A 25,516-nucleotide genomic window follows, 5' to 3' on the forward strand; every position below is an offset into this window, starting at 1 on the left:
GGTGCCAGATGTTCCTCGTGATACTCTGCTCCCTTTTCAAGCTGCCGGACCAGTGTAGATGTTCCACAGAGGGTCGGGGGCAGCCGGGACTGTTCTGGGCCGTATTCAAGACTCTCTGGAGAACTTTATTTCTCTGTGACTGTGCAGCTGACAAACCACACACACATGCAGTAGGTCAGTGTGCTTTCAGTTGCACAGCGATAAAAGGACACCAGCAGTTTTTCAGGCAGGTAGTTTTTCCTGAGAATCCTCCAAAAAGACATTTGCTGGTTCACTGTCTTTGCTATAATCAACCATCACTAACTTTAGCTCAGACTGAGAAGTTTCCTGGGAAGTGAATTGACCACATATTCATCCAGGATCAACTAAAGTGTTGATGTGCACAACTGACGTTAATGTGTTTGTTCTGTTTTATTGGTCAGAACAACAATGTGAAGTCTGAGTAATGTGTCAGTCATTTATGTTGCAGTGCATGTGTAGTTTATGTAGACAGCAGGAGTTTTCATTTATTCATAGCTACGACTGAAGGAAGAGAGTAGTGGGATACAATACACTCATAGACATGAATGGAAAAACTGTGTGTGTGTGTGTGTGTGTGTGTCCTCAGTGAACTGTATCAGTCTCTGCAGTAGTTTCCAGCTGCAGCAGTCAGTTCAGTTTCTGTTCAGTCTGACTGAGGGAGGTTTTTGTACGACTGTTTTTCACTGTGTGAACACGAGCTGACTGTTTAACCAGTGTTCACTCTGACAATAATAAACGGCTGCATCTTCAGCCTGGACTCCACTGATGGTAAGAGTGAAGTCAGAGTTTGATCCACTGCCTGTAAAACGACCTGGAGTCCCTGATGCTCGAGTGCTAGACCAGTATATGAGCAGTTTAGGAGTTTCTCCATCTCTCTGTTGGTACCACTGTAAATAATGGTTGCTGCTATAAACATGAACATTCTGACTGGTCTTACATCTGATGGTGACGTCTCCTCCCAGAGCAGAGCTCACTGCTCCAGGCTGAGTCACTGTGACCTGGCCTCTGGACTCTGAGGACACAGAGACAAAAACATAAAGCAGCCTCATGGTTTTGTCGGCTTCATTTCACAGCGACGGATGTTCATAGAGGAGAGGAGTTGGATTCTCTGGACTTTACCTGTGAAGCAGCAGCAGAGGAGAGTCCAGATGAGGACGGAGATCAGAGTCATGTTTTTGATGAGGAGGATTTCTGTGGCTTCTGTTGTCATGAAGGACAGCTGTCAGTCATCCAGAGTTCAACTCTCAGGACTATAAACTGTCCCAGAGCACTGGAGCATGGTGCTGCTGATGCAAAGTGGCTCTCTATGGAAATGTTCTGACTGAGTCCAACAGGGACTTGGATCACTCTGATCAGGCTGCTGATCAATGGATCAACAGCGCTGTCTAGTTAGCGAATTACTTTCATGCAAATTTGTATGCACCTAAGAAATTACCAAGGAGAAAATCTGCCCCTATTTTCTTTTAGTTTCAGAGATGGTCATATCACATTTTTAAAATGAAATTAAAATTGAAATCATGTTTGGTCAGAAAATTTTTTACTAACTTTTCTGTTTCAAAGTCGGAGAGCTGTGTTTACAGTGAGAGGTTTTTCTATAATCACTTGTTTAAATCAGTGTGAGACATGTTTAGTGGAAAAACCAGACTGGTTTAACTGACATTACCAAAAAAAGGTTCTTGTATCAACATTTTTGTCTTTAGTACTGAAACCTGCCTGTTGCTATGGTTACTGAGCTTAAAGAGGGAAATCAAACACTGAAGACCAGTTTTATACAAACTCCCAGTTTCTCTACAATTTGTTCTCTCTGCCTGCAGTGGGTCGAGCGGCCCCCAACCTGATGGTGCTTGGGTGTTTTCATCCTAAACACAGAGACAGAGAATGGAGAACGGAGTAAAACCATAATCAGAGTAAAACCAATAGTCCCAGTGAATCAGGTCAGGACTGGGAACACTGGTCTCTCCTCATTTCCATTGTGGCAGAACTCTAGGACCCTTGGTGGCTTCACAGATCACATTTCCATAGAGAGCCACTTTGCATCAGCAGCACCATGCTCCAGTGATCTGGGACAGTTTATAGTCCTGAGAGTTGAACACTGGATGACTGACAGCTGTCCTTCATGACAACAGAAGCCACAGAAATCCTCCTCATCAAAAACATGACTCTGATCTCCGTCCTCATCTGGACTCTCCTCTGCTGCTGCTTCACAGGTAAAGTCCAGAGAATCCAACTCCTCTCCTCTATGAACATCCGTCGCTGTGAAATGAAGCCGACAAAACCATGAGACTGCTTTATGTTTTTGTCTCTGTGTCCTCAGAGTCCAGAGGCCAGGTCACAGTGACTCAGCCTGGAGCAGTGAGCTCTGCTCTGGGAGGCTCCGTCACCATCAGATGTAAGACCAGTCAGGATGTTAATTTTTGGAACAACAAACATCTTTTAGCCTGGTACCAACAGAGAGATGGAGAAACTCCTAAACTGCTCATATACTGGTCTAGCACTCGAGAATCAGGGACTCCAGGTCGTTTTACAGGCAGTGGATCAAAGTCTGACTTCACTCTGACCATCAGTGGAGTCCAGGCTGAAGATGCAGCAGTTTATTACTGTCAGAGTGAACACTGGTTAAACAGTCAGTGGGTGTTCACACAGTGAAAAATGGTCGTACAAAAACCTCCCTCAGTCAGACTGAACAGAAACTGAACTGACTGCTGCAGCTGGAAACTACTGCAGAGACTGATACAGTTCACTGAGGACACACACTCTCTCTCACACACACACACACACACACACCAACTCATATTTCTATCCTTATTAGGACTCTCATAAGCATAAAGGAAACCATAGACCCTAACCCTAAAACCAAGTCTTAACCCTCAAATAGGTGTCTGAAAAAGTGGTAGAAATAAGGCAGAAATACAAACCTACACAAACACACGATGATCACTTTGTCTCCAACAGTTTTTCTGCTGAACTTCCAACAGTCACCTCCCACCTCAACAACCTGACAACGTCTCCAAAATTATTGCCATATGTATACATGGAGTGTATACAGTGCTAGCAGCATAAATGAGCAGTTTAGGACTTTCTCCATCTCTCTGTTGGTACCAGGCTAAAAAGTGGGTGCTGCCTAACACAAACATTCTGACTGGTCTTACATCTGATGGTGACGGAGCCTCCAAATACAAATCTGTGCTTTGTTAATAATGTTGGATGTACTACATTTACTCATCTGAAAACTGCAGCAGATCTGTAGTTACTAACACTTGAATAAATAGATTAAAAACAAAGAACAGGTTGACACAGTCTATAGTTCAGTAATGGCTCAAATATTTGATGTATATATGAAATAATTTCCTGTTGACTGATTGTCTTTAATATAATGTAGTTAAATAATAAATAAGTCGCTTGCTGACTGTAGTGTCCTGCAGTTCTTTGGGAACATGTTTTCCTGAACAGTCCTGATGTGAGGAGCAGATCTGATGTTTTTACTGAGTCCGTCTGCATTTTGAGAAACATTCACTGTGCAGCCCTGGAGGGAAAAACTCGGGATTAAAACAGTTTAGTTTATAAAACAGAATCAGAATTAGCTTTATTGTCAGGTGTGTTTACACATACGAGGAATTTGTTTTCGTGACAGAAGCTTCCACGGTGCAACAGAATGACAGTGACAGGACAAAATACAAGATAATAAAAGAATAAAAATAGAACAAATAAATAGGGAATAAGAATATACAAATTGACAATTGTATGTACAGGTATATTATGTGCAAATTCGAAATGTAAACTAAGTATGTGTGTTAGATAAATAGGTGTATAAATAGTGTTGTGTGTTCCACAATTATTGTCAAGTTGGATTGCCTGAGGGAAGAAACTCTTCCTCTGCCTGGCCATTCTGGTACGCAGTGCTCTGTAGTGTCGACCAGACAGCAACAGTTCAAAGTGATTTTCTTAGCCCTTTTGTGCACTCTGGATAATTACAGTTCTTGGAGACTAGGGAAGGTTGTACCAGTGATTTGCTCAGCAGTCTGGACTATTTGATGTGGTCTTCTGAGGTCAGATTTGGTAGCTGAGCTTAACCACACAGTTATAGAAGTGCAGAGGCTGGATTCAATGATGGCAGAGTAGAACTGTTTCAGCAGCTTCTGTGGCAGGTTGAAATTCCTCAGTTGGCGAAAGAAGTACAACCTCTGCTGGGCCTTTTTAACAATGGAGTCAATGTGAATGTACCACTTCAGGTCCTGGGAGATGGTGCCAAGGAACCTGAATGTCTCCACTGTTATTACAGTGTTGTCCATGATGGTGAGTCGGGGGGTTTCTCCTGAAGTCCACTTTCATCTCCACTGTTTTGAACATGTTAAGCTCCGGGTTGTTAAGACTGCACCAGACAGCCATCTCTTTAGCCTCCTGTCATGCTTCTAGCTAATTTTTATGTGGACCTTGACTTCAAAAACACCAACCACTGGAGTCCGGGTATGAAGGCAAAAAGGAATGTTTATTGAGAGATTGCAAGGAGTGGGGGAGTCAGTGAATTGGCGACCAGCAGGTGAGGGTCCAGGACCGGATGCGGAGTATGGAGTGGAGGGTTCCTCTGAGGGCCGGAACACGGTACTACCGGGACGGTCCACAGAGATGGTGTGCTAGATCCGATGGGTGTCCGCAGAGCAACATCTGACGGGTAACGGGCTTCCCTGTGGTCGAACAGGGATCCAGGCAAGCTGCCACACAACTGTAGGAAGGTAAGGACACGGGTTAGTAGAAAGAAACCCTTCAATGACTGCGGTGACGCACCTGCGCTTCTCTGGCACACGGAGAGTCCAGTGCGTTTCTCTTTCTTCTCGCACTACTTGCGAGGTCTTGACCAACGTAGTCCGTAACTAACTTAAAATCCAAATAGAGAAAACGTCCCCCTCGTCGAGGTCCTCTCCTTCGCGGGATCCTCCCGACACCGGGGAGGTCCTCCTCTTCTAAAGAGTCTTAAAATGTCAATAAACCAAAAATACTTGCTGCGACCAGGAAGATCCCACAGATCCCTCTAGCAGCCACACGGGGTGAGATTCCTTACTCCAGATAATCCAAACGTCTCTCCAAGACGAGGTAGCAGACAACCCGGCGGCTAGTGACGGCACGGTCTCTGCTATAAGAACAAAAAGTCTACAAGGTCCACAGGTGAAGTGAATCAGCAATCACTAGGCACCAACAACTGAGTGACATCCACTTCCCCAAATGACCCTTCACAATAAAATACAGGATTCGGGAAAATAATTTCCTGAATGTCACACCTCCTGCCTGTAAGCAGACTCGTCACCATCCTGAATGAGGCCGATGAGCGTGGTGTCATCTGCAAATTTTAGGAGCTTGACAGAGGGGTCCTTTGAAGTGCAGTTGTTCGTATAGAGGGAGAAGAGCAGTGGGGAGAGAGCACATCACTGAGGAGCTCCAGTGCTGATTATATGGGTGCTGGATGTGAATTTTCCCAGCCTCACTAGCTGCTGCCTGTCTGCCAGAAAGCTGTTGATCCACTGACAGACAAAGGTGGGTACGGAGAACTGAGTTAATTTGGGCAGGAAGAGGTTTGGGATGATGGTGTTAAAGGCAGAGCTAAAATCCACAAACAGGATCCTCACATAAGTCCCTGAGCTGTCTAGATGTAGCAGAACATAATGCAGTTCCATATTGACTGCATCATCCACAGACCTGTTTGCTCTATGGGCAAACTGATGAGGATCCAGCAAGGGTTCAGTAATGTCCTTCAGGTGGGCCAGCACCAGTGTTTCAAATGACTTAATGACCACAGACATTAGAGCCACAGTCCTGTAATCATTTAGTCCTGTAATTTTGGATTTCTTTGGGATGGGGATGATGGTGGAGCATTTGAAGCATGAAGGGACTTCGCACAATTCCAGTGATTTGTTTGAAGATCTGTCTGAAGATGGAAGCCAGCTGGTCAGCACAGGATTTCGAAACCAGACTGTTTTTATAAAGTATTATTTGAACTATTTGCACTTTAATCTTTTATTTATTCATCACATTCATTCATTGCGCTTATCAATATTTTTCTTTTTTTAGCCCAGATGAGAGTAATAGTTATGTTTAATTTACTTTTGTGCAATTAAAAGTTTATATCCTTCTTAATTTTCTGAGAAAACAAATATTTAGTGTCTGAGGAAATGTAGAAATTGGAAACATAAAGTCAAATATCATCAGCATATAGAGACACACAAATAGTGAAAAACTACATTCAAATAATATTTTTACATTTGAGCAGTGTCAGGCTGAAAGAACAAAAGATCTGACAACAGACACTGTGATGCTCGTTCTTTACAAAATAAAGGCATTAATTCTAATCCAAATATTGAAACTCAGCACACGTGAACATCATTGAAACATTTACATCAATTTAGAGACGATTTCTAGTTTTTACTTTTATGGAAACTTTTCCTTCACTGATGTAGGAGAGGGAGGAACATCTGAATCTGTTGGACAGTAAAACAACAAACAAACAACAAACAACAATATGAATCTGTAGTTCAATAATAATGTTGTATATAAAACATTTACTATGCAAACTTTAAACTGCAACAAATCTGCTTTTTCATTATTTATGAGGAGTCACAAACAAAAATAAAATACTTCAATGATTAAGTTAATAAATAAAAATGTCAACATGGTCTATAGTGGGTCAATTTTTTTATCTGTTTGTGAAGTGTTTTTCTGTTCACTGATTATTTTATTTTATTTTTTAGTATAATGTGGGGACAAATTAGTATTTTGTAAAAGAGTTTGCTAATTGTAGTGTCCACCAGTTCTTTGGAAATCTGCTTTAACTAGTTACTAAATTATGTGTTGGATGAATTAAAAGTCATTAATTAATGTCAAAACATATTTTGATGTTTGAGTTTCAGTGCAGCTGTGGAGTCAGATCAGTTCCTCTGTGTCATGATCCGCATTTTGCACTTCCTGTCGTTTTATTTTGAAGGATCATGGCAGGATTTTGTTTTGGTTGTTTTCTGTTCCCTTGACCTTTTGACCTGATTAGTTCATTGTTTTCACCTGTGCCTTGTTTTCTCCCTCACTTTAAGTACCTTGTTTCAGTCACTGCCCTTTGCCAGGTTGTCTGTTGTACCATGTCTGTTGCCTCACCTCGACTGCTATCCTACCATGTCTGTTATGCTTTCTATGTCTTGATTGCCTGACCTTTTGCCATGGTTTGAATTTTTGGTTTCTCCAAGTTAAGTTGTTCTGGTTTTCTTTTGTGTGTGTCCTCACCATGTCTTGCGTGTTTATCTAGTTCCTCTTGTGTTCAGGTTTTGTCTTGTTACTGTGTGCATGTTAGTTCCCTTTGTTCATGCCTTGTCTTCCCTGATTTTCATGTCCATGTTTCCCCTAGGTCTGTGAGTCCTCCTTGTGTGTGACCCAGACCCTCATGCCTTGTTTTCCCTGACTTTCATATTCATGTTTTCTTGTTTGGTCTGGTGCGTCTCCCTAAGTGTGTGACCCAGACCCTCATGCCTTGTTCCCCTTGAGTCCCTGTCTTGTCTTCATGTTCAGGTTTCATGCCCTAGTGTACTCCTGCCTTGTGTGTTAGTTCTTGTTTAACCTTGTTTTTTGTTCAATAAAGCCCCTTTCCCCTCACTCCTGTGTTTTTGGTTGAAGTTTGCTCCTGACCACGCCCAAGTTCATGACACTCTGCAGCTGAGGGAGGTTTTTGTACGACGTTGTTTCACTGTGTGAAGGGTGTGCCGTAATCATGCTGACAGTAATAAACTCCTGCATCTTCAGCCTGAACTCTACTGATGGTCAGACTGAAGTCAGTCCCAGATCCACTTCCACTGAAACGATCAGAAACTCCAGGCTGATGGGTTGTAGCTGAATAAATCAGGAGTTTAGGAGCTTCTCCAGGTTTCTGAAGGTACCATTCCATCTCATAACTAACATGTGAACTGGCTTTACATCTGATGTTTACAGTCTGTCCTGGAACAACAGACTGAGATCCAGGAGACTGAGTCAGGGTGATTTGTCCTGATGAACCTGGAAAACATGAAAAAGAGGAGAAGGCTTATGGAGACCAGTCCAGCTTGGAGAAAGACGATCATCATCCAAACAGAAGAGGATCATTTCTTTAACATGGACAATAGATGGAAGAAGCTCAGTGCTGCTCGTGTCAGCGTTTCTCCATCAGAGCAGAACATCATTGTGGTGAACCTGGCTGCATCCTGAAGCAAAGTTTTCAGAAGAGAGTCTCACCCTGAACCAGGAGCCCCAGGGTGGCCAGCAGTAGAGTCAGAGACGACATCATCATCATCATCATCATGGTGCTGCCAGCGTGTGGGTGGCTCTGAAAGGCCTGGACGGCCACTGATCAACACTGGCCTCTTAACGTCTGGAGCACAGAGGCAGGACACATATGCAAACACACAGTCAGTCAGCTGCAGCTGCCCTCACCACGGCAGCCTGCTTCCTCCTCACTGCTGCATATTCACATGTACAGGATCAAACAGTCTGGCAGTGAACTCGTCCACTTCTTTGTAGATTGATGTGAAAACAGCTGTGACATGTTTGTGTGTTTGCAAAGTGGAGATTTCACCAAGTGAAGCTGAGACATGAGTTTGCCAAAGTGAAATGATGCTTTGACTCTGAAGCCAGTGTGGATCATTTGTCCCAAAATGCTCAGAGGAATGGAAATTTGAACATCCACAGCTCAGTGACAACTGGGAAAGTCCATGTGCTGAGGATGATCATGTGATGGGACTGAAAGCTGCACACAGAACTTTTAGTCTCACAGAGCTTGTTTGATTTCTGAGTTAATAGTCAGTGAGAGTGTGTCATCCCATTTGCTTTGGCAGGTTCAGTCTCTGCAGTTCTATATATGTTGATGTAGGGATATGAGCTGTATGTGTGTATCAAGGTTTCTGCTGCTGAAGACTTTATAATGGACTTGGAACAGGACTTGAAACAGCTGGGATCCAGTATGAGGCTGAGGGCAAAGGTCATGAGCAGGCATTTTCTCACTGACTGTCCCAGTTTGGCTCATCTTGATTCTTTGGCCAATCCCTTAAAACCATGGGATTATACTGGGATATGAAAGGATGGTGAGACGCTGTCATGGAGAAAGGAGTTTAAATTCCATCAACATCATTTTGGACCATTGGACCTGTTTTAGTTAAATGTTGATTTGAACTGTGCATGTGTGTGCGCACGTGTGTGTGTCCTCAGTGAACTGTATCAGTCTCTGCAGTAGTTTCCAGCTGCAGCAGTCAGTTCAGTTTCTGTTCAATCTGACTGAGGGAGGTTTTTGTACGACCATTTTTCACTGTGTGAACACAAACTGACTGTTGATGGAGTGAGCACTCTGACAGTAATAAACTGCTGCATCTTCAGCCTGGACTCCACTGATGGTCAGAGTGAAGTCAGACTTTGATCCACTGCCTGTAAAACGACCTGGAATGCCTGATTCTCGAGTGCTAGCCCGGTAAATGAGCAGTTTCGGACTTTCTCCATCTCTCTGTTGGTACCAGGCTAAATAGTTCCCACCATTAACATAACCGCCTGAAGTATAAACATTCTGACTGGTCTTACATCTGATGGTGACGTCTCCTCCCAGAGCAGAGCTCACTGCTCCAGGCTGAGTCACTGTGACCTGGCCTCTGGACTCTGAGGACACAGAGACAAAAACATAAAGCAGCCTCATGGTTTTGTCGGCTTCATTTCACAGCGACAGATGTTCATAGAGGAGAGGAGTTGGATTCTCTGGACTTTACCTGTGAAGCAGCAGCAGAGGAGAGTCCAGATGAGGACGGAGATCAGAGTCATGTTTTTGATGAGGAGGATTTCTGTGGCTTCTGTTGTCATGAAGGACAGCTGTCAGTCATCCAGTGTTCAACTCTCAGGACTATAAACTGTCCCAGAGCACTGGAGCATGGTGCTGCTGATGCAAAGTGGCTCTCTATGGAAATGTGAAGTGTGAGGCCCCTGAGGGCTCCTAGAGTCCTGTCACAATGAAACTGTGGAGACCAGTGTTCACAGTCCTGACCTGCCTCCTGGACTCCTCTACTGGTTTTACTGATTTTATTCTGATACTGTTTCATTGTGAAACTCTTTCTCATTTTATCTTTTTCCTGATATGTTCACTGGTTTTGTTTAATGTTGAGTGTTTCAATATTTCCAGACTAATATAGATCTGATCATCAAATCAGTTGTATTTCCATGTATGAGAACACTCTCCCCTAGTGCTATAGCTTCAGTCAAAACACACAGAGTGGCTAAAAGAGGGACAGTTAGACTGTCCAATCAGAGAAATCTAATTCAAATCTTTTGCAGACAGATAGTTTCAGGTCCTACTCAAACTAATTTGAAACTTGTAGTGCTCAATGTCAGATCTTTATGTAACAAATCATTTTTAATCAATAATTTTATCTCCTCTTACAATCTTGATTTTATGTTTTTAACAGAAACATGGTTAGATAGCAGGACAGCAAATGTAGTTCTTATTGAATCCACCCCACCTAATTTTACATTTCTATCAGAAACACGAGAAAACAAAAAGGGTGGTGGCGTCTGTTCCTTTTTTAGGGATAATATGGTTACCCACAGGCTGTCATTTGGGGAGTTCTTATCATTTGAGTATGTATCTTTTAAAATGGAGCAAAAATTATCTCCCTCTGTACTTTTTATTATCCTCTACAAACCTCCCCAATGCTGTCAAAATTTTATTGATGAATTTACTGAGATGCTTTCAGTTGTCCTCACAGAATTTGACTGTTTGGTTATTACAGGTGATTTTAATGTTCACATGGATAAGGCCTGTGACAGATATGCCAAAGAACTTTCTGCCGTCCTTGAAACGTATGGCCTTAGTCAGCACGTTAGGGAGCCGACCCATACCAGAGGTCACACTCTGGACCTTGTCATTACTAAGGGTGTTAACGCTTCTAATATCACTGTGACTGATGTTGCTTTGTCTGATCATTTTTGTGTCTTTTTTGATTTGTCCATAATTCCCAAAGATGCAACTGGACCTACACTTGTTCAGAAAAGACACATAAATGATAACACCAGGACACTGTTTATGGAGATGATTAGGTTTGAAAGTACCACTTTCTCTCATGTTGAAGATTTGTTGAATTCATATACTTCAAGTGTTCTAAATGTCATAGATGTGATTGCTCCTGTTAAGGATAAATTAATCAGGAACAGGCAAAAGCCACCGTGGAGAAATGATGACTCGGTCAGGGCACAGAAAAGGGAGTGCTGGAAGGCCGAACGAAGATGGCGTAAATCAAAGCTCCAGGTTCATTATGACATTTATAAGCAGATGTTGTGTGTGTTCAATGAAACTCTACATAGAAAGAGAGAAATGTATTTTTCTGAAATCATCAACAACAGTAACAACTCACGTGTCCTGTTTGCTACAGTGAGTAGGTTAACAAACCCTCCATCTCCATTGCCAGTGGAACTAATTTCAACATCTAAATGTAATGAATTTGCATTATTTTTTAATGACAAGATTCAGGGTATTAAACAAACAATAAATTGCACAAGGCAGATACCAACTCTGCAGCCATCCAGGAGATGCTTGGTAGAACTGGCACACTTTACACCAGTAAATGACATAACAGTTGAAGAGACCATCTCAAGTCTGAGCTCATCCACCTGTTGCCTTGATGTTTTACCCACTAAATTTCTGAAATCAGTACTAAGCAGTTTGTTACCACAACTCACTCAATTAGTTAATAACTCATTACAGTCTGGAACATTTCCAAGTGCCTTGAAAATTGCTGTCATCAAGCCTCTCCTGAAGAAGAACAGTCTCGATGCCATGGTGCTGAACAACTACCGGCCCATATCAAATCTGCCGTTTTTAGGCAAAATCATTGAAAAAGTTGTTTACCAACAACTTACTTACTTTCTCATGCTAAACAACTGCTTTGATGATTTTCAGTCAGGTTTTAGGCCCCATCACAGCACTGAAACTGCCCTCATCAAGGTGACAAATTACATTAATCTGAACACCGACGCTGGCAGAGTGTCTGTTTTGGTACTGCTGGATCTAAGTGCTGCTTCTGACACAGTGGACCATGTGATCCTATTACAAAGGTTTAGAGGATTGGATAGGCATCTCTGGTACTGCCCTTAAATGGTTTAAGTTCTATCTTGAAGACAGGAAGTATTTCATTGAATTTGGTAACTGTGTCTCAGACCAAATTGTGTTAACATGTGGGGTCCCCCAAGGGTCCATCTTGGGACCCCTTTTGTTCAATCTTCCTTTAGGCCAGTTAATACGCAGCAATAATGTGTCCTACCATAACTATGCAGATGACACTCAGATTTACGTGTCACTCGCAGCTGGTGAATATGGACCAGTCGACTCACTGTGCAGCTGTATTGAACAGATCACTCTGTGGATGCAAAACAACTCTCTCCAAATAAACAGTGACAAGACTGAAATAATCATCTTTGGGCCTCAGAAACAAAGAGAAAGTGTCAGCAGTCACCTCGAGTCTCTTTCTCTAAAATTTAAAAATCAAGTTAGAAATCTAGGGGTAATCATGGACTCAGACTTAAATTTTAACAGCCACATTAAATCGATAACATCATCAGCATTTTACCATCTCAAACACATTGCCAGAATCAAAGGGATCATGTCTAAACCAGACTTGGAAAGACTCATCCATGCTTTCATCTCTAGCAGGTTAGATTACTGTAACGGCCTGTTCACGGGGCTCTCAAAACGAGCTGTAAGGCAGTACATTCAGAACGCTGCTCAGGTCCTGACTAGAACCAGGAAGTACAACCACATTACTCCTGTTCTCAGATCTTTGCACTGGCTTCCTGTCTCTCAGAGAATAGACTTCAAAACTGCACTGCTTGTGTATAAGTCTCTTCATGGCTCAGCACGACATTACATCTCTGACATGCTGATGCCATATGAACCATCTCGAACTCTGAGAACATCAGGGACAGGCCTTCTGTTCGTGCCCAGAGTCAGGAGTAAACAGGAAGAAGCAGTGTTTCAGTTATATGCAGCTAAAACCTGGAATAGTCTTCCTGATGATGTTAGACAAGCCTTATCTCTGGCAATGTTTAAGTCCAAGCTAAAAACCTTTCTTTTTAGTGTGGCATATAACATATGACCTGACTAGACCTGACAGTGTCTTATCCAAACCGCTCTATCGGCACTCAGTTTCCTCTAATATTAATTTTTAACTTTTTATTATTATTTCTTTTTTCTTTTTTTTTAAAAACTGTTTTGTCACTACTTCTGTCCAGTTGGGGGAGACAATCGGACTCACGGTCAGTACTCTAAGTTGATTAGGTTAGGAACCTTCAATCTAAAGCCAATTGGGTCAGGGACTCAGGGGTTAGGAACCCAGGCGCTTTAGTGTTATCCTTGGAATACGGGTCTAAACAGCTGTAGACTTAAACAAGGGGTTTGGAACCTCCAGCTGTAGTCTACTCAATCCTAGACGTAAGAGTCCGGGACTCAGGATCGTCTCCGCAGATAGTCTGTGTTGAGGTACTTTTAGTCCATCAGGGATGGGACAAACTGAAAGTAGGGGACCCACAAATATGGGTCAGCGTGGTCCGATAGTCGATATCATAAGGGGCAAATATGGTGACAAAGCGGTGGCATGCCTTTTTATTTTTATTCTTGCTTATGTATTTTTAACCTGTCTTTTATTTCTGTAAAGCACTTTGAATTACTCTGTGTATGAATTGTGCTATATAAATAAACTTGCCTTGCCTTGCCTATGTTATTCATTTATTTATTCATTAGATTATTTTAACATTCACAGACAAATTGATGTAAATACACTGAGCCTGTGTCAGTGATATATAGTAAAAAACTTAATTTAAAATTAGTTTTAGGCTGTAAAGGTGTGGAGGTCATGAACTATAGCTTAAACTATTTGCACTTTCACCTTTTATTTTCAAAACATTCATTCATTGCTCTCATCAATATTTTACTTTTTTTAGCCCATATGAGAATGTGGGCAAAGTGGACCCTCTACCCCAAACCTGAATAATTTCCAACCCATCTCCAATTTACCATTTATCTCCAAAGTCCTAGAAAAAACAGTTGCTGCTCAGGTTCATAATCATCTTACTAACAATAATTTGTATGAACAATTCCAGTCTGGTTTTCACCCCCTCCATAGCACTGAAACAGCTGGGGTAAAAATTACAAATTACTTCCTGTTAGGTGCAGATTCTGGACTCATCACTATTCTCATCCTCATTAATTTAACTGCCGCATTTTATATAATTTCACACTTCATTCTCCTTCACCGTTTATCATCAGTTGGTATCATCAACACTGCACTCACCTGCTTTCATTCAAACATCTCTGGCCCCACTGTTGCTCCAAATTAAAAATCACAGATCCCATTCCTCATCTGTTAGTACTGGTGTTCCCCAGGGCTCTGTCCTGGACACCTCTCCTGGTCATTATATACTTACTCCAACTTGGTCTCATTTTTTGTAAATACAATGTAAAATTCCACTGCTATGCAGATGACACCCGGGTCTGTCTTTCCTCTAAACCCACCACTGCGCTTCACCCTTCCTCCCTCTCTGACTGCCTCTTGGACATCAAAATGTGGTTTTCTCACAAATTAAACAGTGATAAAAATGAGTTTTTGCTCATCGCTACCAAATCTACACATAAAGTTCATAAATCAACTTCATAAAGTTGACATTATCTCTCTCCGCATTGATCACTCCACTATTCCCCCCTTCTCTCAGGGCGGCCTGCTTCCACCTCTGTACTTTCAATCGTCTGCGCTCATCACTCATCCCCTATAACACTGCCACCCTCATACATGCCCTTGTCACATCCACGATTGATTACTGTAATTCACTTCTATATTGTTTACCTCACAAATCCCTCCTTAAACTTCAACTGGTCCAGAAATGATCTGCCCACATCCTCTCAAGAACCCCACCCTCTGATCACATCACCCCAGTACTTAGACAACTTCACTGGCTCCCCGTCAAATTTCAAATCCATTATAAATTATTACTACTCCCTTCTAAAGCTCGCCATAAGCTTGAACCCCCCCTTTCTCTTAGACCTCCTCCAGTTATATACAGTGGATACGGAAAGTATTCAGACCCCTTTAAATTTTCCACTCTTTGTGTCATTGCAGCCATTTGTCAAAATCAAAAAAGTTCATTTTATTTCTCATTAATGTACACTCAGCACCCCATCTTGACAGAAAAAAACAGAAATGTAGAAATTTTTGCAAATTTATTAAAAAAGAAAAACTGAAATATCACATGGTCATAAGTATTCAGACCCTTTGCAGTGACACTCATATTTAACTCACATGCTGTCCATTTCTTCTGATCCTCCTTGAGATGGTTCTGCTCCTTCATTGGAGTCCAGCTGTGTTTAATTAAACTGATTGGACTTGATTAGGAAAGGCACACACCTGTCTATATAAGACCTTACAGCTCACAGTGCATGTCAGAGCAAATGAGAATCGTGAGGTCGAAGGAACTGCCCAAGGAGCTCAGAGACAGAATTGTGGCAAGGCACAGATCTGGCCAAGGTTACAAAAGAATTTCTGCAGCACTCAAGGTTCCTAAGAGCACAGTGGCCTCCATAATCCCCAAATGGAAAAAGTTTGGGACGACCAGAACTCTTCCTAGACCTGGCCATCCAGCCAACTGAGCAATCGTGGGAGAAGAGCCTTGGTGAGAGAGGTAAAGAACAACCCAAAGATCACTGTGGCTGAGCTCCAGAGATGCAGTAGGGAGATGGGAGAAAGTTCCACAAAGTCAACTATCACTGCAGCCCTCCACCAGTCGGGCCTTTATGGCAGAGTGGCCAGACGGAAGCCTCTCCTCAGTGCAAGACACATGAAAGCCCACATAGAGTTTGCCAAAAAACACATGAAGGACTCCCAGACTATGAGAAATAAGATTCTCTGGTCTGATGAGACCAAGATTGAACTTTTTGGTGTTAATTCTAAGCGGTATGTGTGGAGAAAACCAGGCACTGCTCATCACCTGCCCAATACAATCCCTACAGTGAAACATGGTGGTGGGAGCATCATGTGGTGGGGGTGTTTTTCAGCTGCAGGGACAGGACGACTGGTTGCAATTGAAGGAAAGATGAATGCGGCCAAGTACAGAGATATCATGGAATAAAACCTCTTCCAGAGTGCTCAGGACCTCAGACTGGGCCGAAGGTTCACCTTTCAACAGGACAATGACTCTAAGCACACAGCTAAAATAACAAAGGAGTGGCTTCGGAACAACTCTGTGACCGTTCTTGACTGGCCCAGCCAGAGCCCTGACCTAAACCCAATTGAGCATCTCTGGAGAGACCTGAAAATGGCTGTCCACCAACGTTCACCATCCAACCTGACAGAACTGGAGAGGATCTGCAAGGAAGAATGGCAGAGGATCCCCAAATCCAGGTGTGAAAAACTTGTTGCATCATTCCCAAGAAGACTCATGGCTGTACTAGCTCAAAAGGGTGCTTCTACTCAATACTGAGCACAGGGTCTGAATACTTATGACCATGTGATATTTCAGTTTTTCTTTTTTAATAAATTTGCAAAAATTTCTACATTTCTGTTTTTTTCTGTCAAGATGGGGTGCTGAGTGTACATTAATGAGAAATAAAATTAACTTTTTTGATTTTGGCAAATGGCTGCAATGACACAAAGAGTGAAACATTTAAAGGGGTCTGAATACTTTCCGTACCCACCGTAATCCTTCCCGCTCACTACAGTCCTCTACAGCCATTCTCCTGTCCACTCCAGGAGCTCATTCAAATCAGGACTGAAAACTCTGTTGTTTACTGCTGCCTTCGAATAATTGTTATCTTTGTTTTCTTAATGTGCATTTATGTTTTATTTTATTTTAATTTACTTTACTTGATTTAAATTTATTTTATGTTAAATGTCTTTATTTTTAAATGCTCTTTTCAATGATTTTAATGCTTTTAATGTAATTGTATGCCTTGTAAAGCACTTTGAATTGCGTAGTGTATGAAAGGTGCTATACAAATAAATTTGCCTTTGCCTTTCAGCCACTCTGCTCCCCACCTCTGGAACTCTATCCCATCTAACATCTACTCCATAGACTACATGCCCTTTATAGTTTTCTAAGAAAACAAATATTCAGAATGTCTGACGAAATGAAACAATGACACAATTACTCAGTGAAGCTGAGACATGAGTTTGGCAAAGTGAAATGATGCTTTGACTCTGAAGCCAGTGTGGATCATTTGTCCCAAAATGCTCAGAGGAATGGAAATTTGAACATCCACAGCTCAGTGACAACTGGGAAAGTCCATGTGCTGAGGATGATCATGTGATGGGACTGAAAGCTGCACACAGAACTTTTAGTCTCACTGAGCTTGTTTGATTTATGAGTTAATAGTCAGAGAGAGTGTGTCATCCCATTTGCTTTGGCAGGTTCAATCTCTGCAGTTCTATATATGTTGATGTAGGGATATGAGCTGTATGTGCAGAGGCTGTTTGGGTCTTTGATCATCAAGGTTTCTGCTGCTGCTGACTTTAGATTGGACTGGGAACAGGACTTGAAACAGCTGGGATCCAGTATGAGGCTGAGGGCAAAGGTCATGAGCAGGCATTTTCTCACTGACTGTCCAAGTTTGGCTCATCTTGAGTCTTTGGCCAATCCCTTAAAACCATGGGATTATACTGGGATATGAAAGGATGGTGAGACGCTGTCATGGAGAAAGGAGGTTAAATTCCATCAACATCATTTTGGACCATTGGATGTGTTTTTGTTAAATGTTGATTTGAACTGTGTGTGTGTGTGTGTGTGTGTGTGTGTCCTCAGTGAACTGTATCAGTCTCTGCAGTAGTTTCCAGCTGCAGCAGTCAGTTCAGTTTCTGTTAAGTCTGACTGAGGGAGGTTTTTGTACGACCATTTTTCACTGTGTGAACACACTCTGACTGTTGATGTAGTGTTCACTCTGACAGTAGTAAACTGCTGCATCTTCAGCCTGGACTCCACTGATGGTCAGAGTGAAGTCAGAGTTTGATCCACTGCCTGTAAAATGACCTGGAGTCCCTGATTCTCGAGTGCTAGCCCGGGAAATTAGCAGTTTAGGAGTTTCTCCATCTCTCTGTTGGTACCAGGCCATAAGATGTTTATTGTTGTAAACACCAACATTCTGACTGGTCTTACATCTGATGATGACGGAGCCTCCCAGAGCAGAGCTCACTGCTCCAGGCTGAGTCACTGTGACCTGGCCTCTGGACTCTGAGGACACAGAGACAAAAACATAAAGCAGCCTCATGGTTTTGTCGGCTTCATTTCACAGCGACGGATGTTCTTAGAGGAGAGGAGCTGGATTCTCTGGACTTTACCTGTGAAGCAGCAGCAGAGGAGAGTCCAGATGAGGACGGAGATCAGAGTCATGTTTTTGATGAGGAGGATTTCTGTGGCTTCTGTTGTCATGAAGGACAGCTGTCAGTCATCCAGTGTTCAACTCTTAGGACTATAAACTGTCCCAGAGCACTGGAGCATGGTGCTGCTGATGCAAAGTGGCTCTCTATGGAAATGATCTTACTGAGTCCAACAGAGACTTGGATCACTCTGATTAGGCTGATTATGAATGGATCAATCACGTTATCACATTATTGATTAGGAATGTGTTGATTTGTTTGGTGGATGTTTTTCCTAAATATCTGTATTGAATGAATGAATGATGGTGCATGTGCAACATTTAGTTTGAATTCAAGACATTAAAATTCTAATACATATTCAACAAATGAGCAAAAGGTGAGGAGATAATCTTCATCTTGTCAAGTTTTTAAAGGTAAAAAAGTAATCAAATATAATGAAATATTTTGTATTGATTCCCCATCACCATACTGTCCTCTTGATACAGATTTTGTAATTTTATGAAATTTATGGGATATAATATTTTTTGGATCTACAGTCACAGATGAACTGATGTAGTCTTGGCTTTTTAACTGTTTTGAAATAAATGTGAAGCATTTGCACTTTAACTTTTTATTTTCAACAGATTCATTCATTGCTCTCATCAACACTTTAATCATTTTGCCCAGAGAAGAATAATTTCTTCATTGTGTTTAATTTATTTTACATGAAAGTACTTAAAAGTTTATGTCCATTATAAGTTTCTGTGAAAAAAATCTTCAGAATTTTTGAGAAAACTTAGAAATTGGAAATATAAACTCAGATATCATCAGCATATAGAGACACACAAAGAGTGAAAAACTACTTTCAGATAAAAATATCTTCACATGTGAACAGGGGCTGTCTGAAAGAACAAAAGATCTGACAAAAGACAATATTTGCTTTCCAAAATAAACCATTCATTCTAATCCAGATATCCAAACTCAGGATGTATCAACATCACAAGAACAATGACGTCACTTTATAATCATCTTAAGATCTCTATTTTTATTTCTGTGGAAACTTTACCTTCACACAGTTCAGTTACAGTGTTACAGTGTCCTCCTGCATGTTCACCATCCTGACTGTATCAAACAACAACAAACACTCCAGGATCAGACACACCAGCTCCAAGATAATAGTCCTCTCCCACCTGAGCTCTCCCACCTCAGCACAGGGCCTCAGCTCCTGACACCAACCTGCCCTCAGTCCACACTTTACTTTACCTCTGTCTGGCTGCAAATGTGGGACTTTGGAATCTGTAACATGCCTAAAGAAATACCACACTGGATTCTTGGTGTAGATGTGTATAAATCTGTGGAGCCTGTGATCTCATTGACATATGTATGGACAAACACAGTTGTGTATGTGTCCATTTATAAGTATAGCAATAATTTGGGGACTTTGTCCAGTTGATGAAGTGGGAGGTGACTGTTTGAAGTTTAGCAGAAAAACTGTTGGAAACAAAGTGAACATCATGAGGTTGTGTAGGTTTGTATTTCTACCTTATTTCTACCATTTTTCAGACACCTATTTGAGGGTTAAGGCTTGGTTTCAGGGTTAGGGTCTATGATTTGCATTATGTCTATGAGAGTCCTAATAAGGATAGAAATATGAGTTGGTGTGTGTGTGTGTGCGTGTGTGTCCTCAGTGAACTGTATCAGTCTCTGCAGCAGTTTCCAGCTGCAGCAGTCAGTTCAGTTTCTGTTCAGTCTGACTGAGGGAGGTTTTTGTACGACTGTTTTTCACTGTGTGAACACACGTTGACTGTTGATGCTGTGAAAACTCTGACAGTAATAAACTGCTGCATCTTCAGCCTGGACTCCACTGATGGTCAGAGTAAAGTCAGAGTTTGATCCACTGCCTGTAAAACGATCTGGAGTCCCTGATACTCGAGTGCTAGCATAGTAAATGAGCAGTTTAGGAATTTCCCCATCTCTCTGTTGGTACCAGGCTAAACTGTCTGATCCATAAACATTCTGACTGGTCTTACATCTGATGGTGACGGAGCCTCCCAGGGCAGAGCTAACTGCTCCAGGCTGAGTCACTGTGACCTGGCCTCTGGACTCTGAGGACACAGAGACAAAAACATAAAGCAGCCTCATGGTTTTGTCGGCTTCATTTCACAGCGACGGATGTTCATAGAGGAGAGGAGTTGGATTCTCTGGGCTTTACCTGTGAAGCAGCAGCAGAGGAGAGTCCAGATGAGGACGGAGATCAGAGTCATGTTTTTGATGAGGAGGATTTCTGTGGCTTCTGTTGTCATGAAGGACAGCTGTCAGTCATCCAGTGTTCAACTCTCAGGACTATAAACTGTCCCAGAGCACTGGAGCATGGTGCTGCTGATGCAAAGTGGCTCTCTATGGAAATGTGAAGTGTGAGGCCCCTGAGGGCTCCCAGAGTCCTGTCACAGTGAAATTGAGGAGAGACCAGTGTTCATAGTCCTGACCTCCCTCCTGGACTCCGCTACTGGTTTTACTGATTTTTTTCTCACAGTGTCTCATTCTGAAACTCTTTCTCATTTTATTTTTTCCTGATATGTTCACTGGTTTTGTTTAATGTTGATTGTTTCAATTTTTTCAGAGTAATAAAGATCTGATCATCAGATCAGTTGTATTTCCATGTATGTTATTCGTTTATTTATTCATTAGATTATTTTAACATTCACAGACAAATTGATATAAATACACTGAGCCTGTGTCAGTGATATATAGTAAAACACTTAAGTTAAAATTAGGTTTAGGTTGTAAAGGTGTGGAGGTCATGACCTTGTCAAGTTTTTAAAGCTATAGCTTAAACTATTTGCACTTTCACCTTTTATTTTCAAAACATTCATTCATTGCGCTCATCAATATTTTACTTTTTTTAGCCATATGAGAATGTGGTCTACCTGCCAACTGGACCCTCTACTCACCACCTTATTTAAAGCCTGCACCCACTCCCTCTCTCCTCTCATAACCAATATTATTCACTCTTCTCTCTGGTTCTGTTCCATTATCTCTAAAGACTGCTAAACACACAACTATCCTCAAAAACCCAGCTCTGATCCAACAAACCTGAATAATTTCCAACCCATCTCCAATTTACCATTTATCTCCAAAGTCCTAGAAAAAACAGTTGCTGCTCAGGTTCATAATCATCTTACTAACAATAATTTGTATGAAAAATTCCAGTCTGGTTTTCACCCCCTCCATAGCACTGAAACAGCTGCGGTAAAAATTTCAAATTACTTCCTATTAGTTGCAGATTCTGGACTCATCACTATTCTCATCCTCATTAATTTAACTGCCGCATTTTATATAATTTCACACTTCATTCTCATTCACCGTTTAGCATCAGTTGGTATCATCAACAGTGCACTCACCTGCTTTCATTCATACATCTCTGGCCCCACTGTTTCTCCAAATTAAAAATCACAGATCCCATTCCTCATCTGTTTACTGGTGTTCCCCAGGGCTCTGTCCTGGGCACCCCTCCTGTTCATTATATACTTACTCCCACCTGGTCTCATTTTCCATGAATACAATATACAATTCCACTGCTATGCAGATGACACCCTGGTCTATCTTTCCTCTAAACCCACCATTGCACTTCCCCCTTCCTCCCTCTCTGACTGACTCTTGGACATCAAAATGTGGTTTTCTCACAAATTAAACAGTGATACAAATGAGTTTTTGCTCATCGCTACCAAATCTACACTCTCTAAAGTCGACATTTTCTCTCTCTTGATTGATCACTCCACTATTCTCTTCTCCCCTCAGGTAAAGAGTCTGAGTGTCACCCTTTGACAGTACCCTCTCCTTTTCCGCTCATATTAACTATGTCACCAGGTCCACCTGCTTCCACCTTTGTAATATCAATCGTCTGCGCTCATCACTCAGCCCCTTTAACACTGCCATCGTCACACATGCCCTCGTCACATCCAGAAGTGATTACTGTAATTCACTTCTATATGGTCTACCTTACAAATTCGTCCATAAATGTCAACTGGTGCAGAATTCATCTCTCAAAGAACCCCCTCCTCTGATCACATCACTCCAGCACTTAGACAACTTCACTGGCTGCCTGTCAAATTTCAAATCCATTATAAAATATTACTACTCCCTTCTAACGCTTTCCATAAGCTTGAACCCCCCCCCTTTCTCTTAGACCTCCTCCAGTTATATACTGTATGTTGATGTAGGGATATGAGCTGTATGTGCAGAGGCTGTTTGGGTCTTTAATCATCAAGGTTTCTGCTGCTGATGACTTTAGATTGGACTTGGAACTGGACTTGAAACAGCTGGGATCCAGTATGAGGCTGAGGGCAAAGGTCATGAGCAGGCATTTTCTCACTGACTGTCCCAGTTTGGCTCATCTTGAGTCTTTGGCCAATCCCTTAAAACCATGGGATTATACTGGGATATGAAAGGATGGTGAGACGCTGTCATGGAGAAAGGAGTTTAAATTCCATCAGCATCATTTTGGATCATTGGACCTGTTGTTGTTAAATGTTGATTTGAACTGTTTGTGTGTGTGTGTGTCCTCAGTGAACTGTATCAGTCTCTGCAGTAGTTTCCAGCTGCAGCAGTCAGTTCAGTTTCTGTTAAGTCTGACTGAGGGAGGTTTTTGTACGACTGTTTTTCACTTTGTGAACACACCCTGACTGTTGATGTAGTGATAACTCTGACAGTAATAAACTGCTGCATCTTCAGCCTGGACTCCACTGATGGTCAGAGTGAAGTCAGAGTTTGAGCCACTGCCTGTAAAACGACCTGGAATCCCTGATACTCGAGTGCTAGCATAGTAAATGAGCAGTTTCGGACTTTCTCCATCTCTCTGTTAGTACCAGGCTAAATAGTGGGTGCTGCCTGAAACATAAATATCCCGACTGGTCTTACATCTGATGGTGACGGAGCCTCCCAGAGCAGAGCTCACTGCTCCAGGCTGAGTCACTGTGAACTGGCCTCTGGACTCTGAGGACACAGAGACAAAAACATAAAGCAGCCTCATGGTTTTGTCGGCTTCATTTCACAACGACGGATGTTCATAGAGGAGAGGAGCTGGATTCTCTGGACTTTACCTGTGAAGCAGCAGCAGAGGAGAGTCCAGATGAGGACGGAGATCAGAGTCATGTTTTTGATGAGGAGGATTTCTGTGGCTTCTGTTGTCATGAAGGACAGCTGTCAGTCATCCAGTGTTCAACAGGGACTTGGATCACTTTGATCAGGCTGATTATTCATGGATCAATCACTTTATCACATTATTGATTAGGAATGTGTTGATTTGTTTGGTGGATGTTTTTCCTAAATAGCTGTTTTGAATGAAAGAATGATGGTGCATGTGCAACATTTAGTTTGAATTCAAGACATTAAAAATCTACTAAATATTCAACAAATGAATTAATTTGAGTGTTTTCTGGAGCTCAGTTTTAGTTCATGTTTATAACAGCAGCTGTGTTTTACAGACTGTTTTTGTTGACTGTTTGTTTCAGACTCAGAGAGCCGTGTCTCTGCACTGAGAGGTTTTTGTACGACGCCTCAATCAGTTTGTATCACTGTGGTACACGTTCGGTGGAGGAACCAGACTGGAGTTTGGAAGTAAGTTTCTGCACAAATACTAAATATAATATTGTAAAGTGACATTTTAAATTCTGTTTTTAATGTTTCTGTCTGATCAAACTTTCATTTATATTTGTAATTTGTTTAGTATTTATGGTTTTATTCCACCTCCATGAAGGTGAACTCAGAGCAGTTTGATTCAAGTTGCTCAAATTTAAACCACTTCAAGTCTAAAAACACTGAAACTTTAATTCTACTTTAAAATATCTGAAAATGATTTTCATTTTTTCACCATAGTGACTATTATTACAGTGACTTCATTTCACTTAGTTTATGTCAAAACAAACAGTGAAGATAAAGATTTTGTGTCACATGTTATTTTAAATGTGTCTTGAAATCATGTGAACAGTTTGTTAAACAATGACTGAAATCAACATGAAGTTCATTCAGGTCATTTTCTGTGTTTGTTTCTTTCACTAAATATTTGAATGTAAATATTTTGGATGTTTTTGATGATCCAGTTTTGTATCGTCTGTAGTTTGACATATTTCAGGTCAAACTGTGAGCTGACTGTCTCTGTGCTGATGTGCATGAGAGGTTTGTTAAAGGGAAGTGAAACAATGTGTGAGTCAGTGACTGGTGGAGCAGAAAAACCATCTGACACAAAGTCCTTAAAGGAGAAAATCCACTCTGACACAGGAAAGGTGTCCAGGTGTCTGCTCTTTGATTGACAGCTGTGTGGTACCTGTGCTCTAAGCCGATCGGTGTCTCCTAGGTGATGTCCGTCCCACCCTGACGGTGCTGGGCCCCTCCAGCCAGGAGCTGCAGCAGGGGAAGGCCACGCTCATGTGCCTGGCCAACAAGGGCTTCCCCTCAGACTGGACTCTGACCTGGAAGGTGGACGGCAGCAGCAGCAACTGGGAGGAGAGCAGGAGCCCCGGGGTGCTGGGGAAGGACGGCCGCTACAGCTGGAGCAGCACCCTGAGGCTCCCTGCAGACCAGTGGAGGAAGGTGGGCTCTGTGACCTGTGAGGCCACCCAGGGCTCCCAGAGTCCGGTCACAGAGACACTGAGGAGAGACCAGTGCTCCCAGTCCTGACCTGACTCACTGGGACACTGATACTGGTTTTACTTTGAAACTGTCTCACTCTGAAAATCTCCTTCTATGTTTTTTCTTACTTCCAGATATGTTTGCTAGTTTCGTTTAACGTTGATTATGTCAAAGTTTCCAGACTAATAAAGATCTGATCATCAACTCAATTCTGTTTCACTTTGTCATTTATTTATTAGGTTATTTTAACATTAAAACACACAGTTATACAAATATACTGACAGTGTTTACAGAGAAAAATTGTGATTTGTAATCAAAAGAATTTTTTACTATTGCTGTATGTGGTATGTGTGGACAGAATCATTACTTTGTCAAGTTATTTAAAGATATAAAAATCAGAATACAGAATGGATGTTTGTGCATTGATTCAACATCACAATAGTGTGTGATAAAGATTTTATGCTGTATTCAAAGTTATTGGATGTATTATAGTATGTCCAGTG

General features: G+C 41.8%; 1 gene segment (V, D, J or C); it reads left to right on the forward strand.

Annotated features, from left to right (window-relative positions):
* The first annotated feature begins 2,176 nt into the window (after window positions 1–2,176).
* On the forward strand, window positions 2,177–25,222 carry LOC113126877 (Ig kappa chain V-III region MOPC 63-like). The segment is given in 4 exon segments: window positions 2,177–2,228; window positions 2,336–2,654; window positions 23,965–24,002; window positions 24,739–25,222. Coding segments are annotated over 4 exon segments (732 nt in total).
* Window positions 25,223–25,516: the final 294 nt, after the last annotated feature.

Source organism: Mastacembelus armatus, chromosome 11 (assembly GCF_900324485.2).
Source record: "Mastacembelus armatus chromosome 11, fMasArm1.2, whole genome shotgun sequence".
Classification (NCBI taxonomy): domain Eukaryota; kingdom Metazoa; phylum Chordata; class Actinopteri; order Synbranchiformes; family Mastacembelidae; genus Mastacembelus; species Mastacembelus armatus.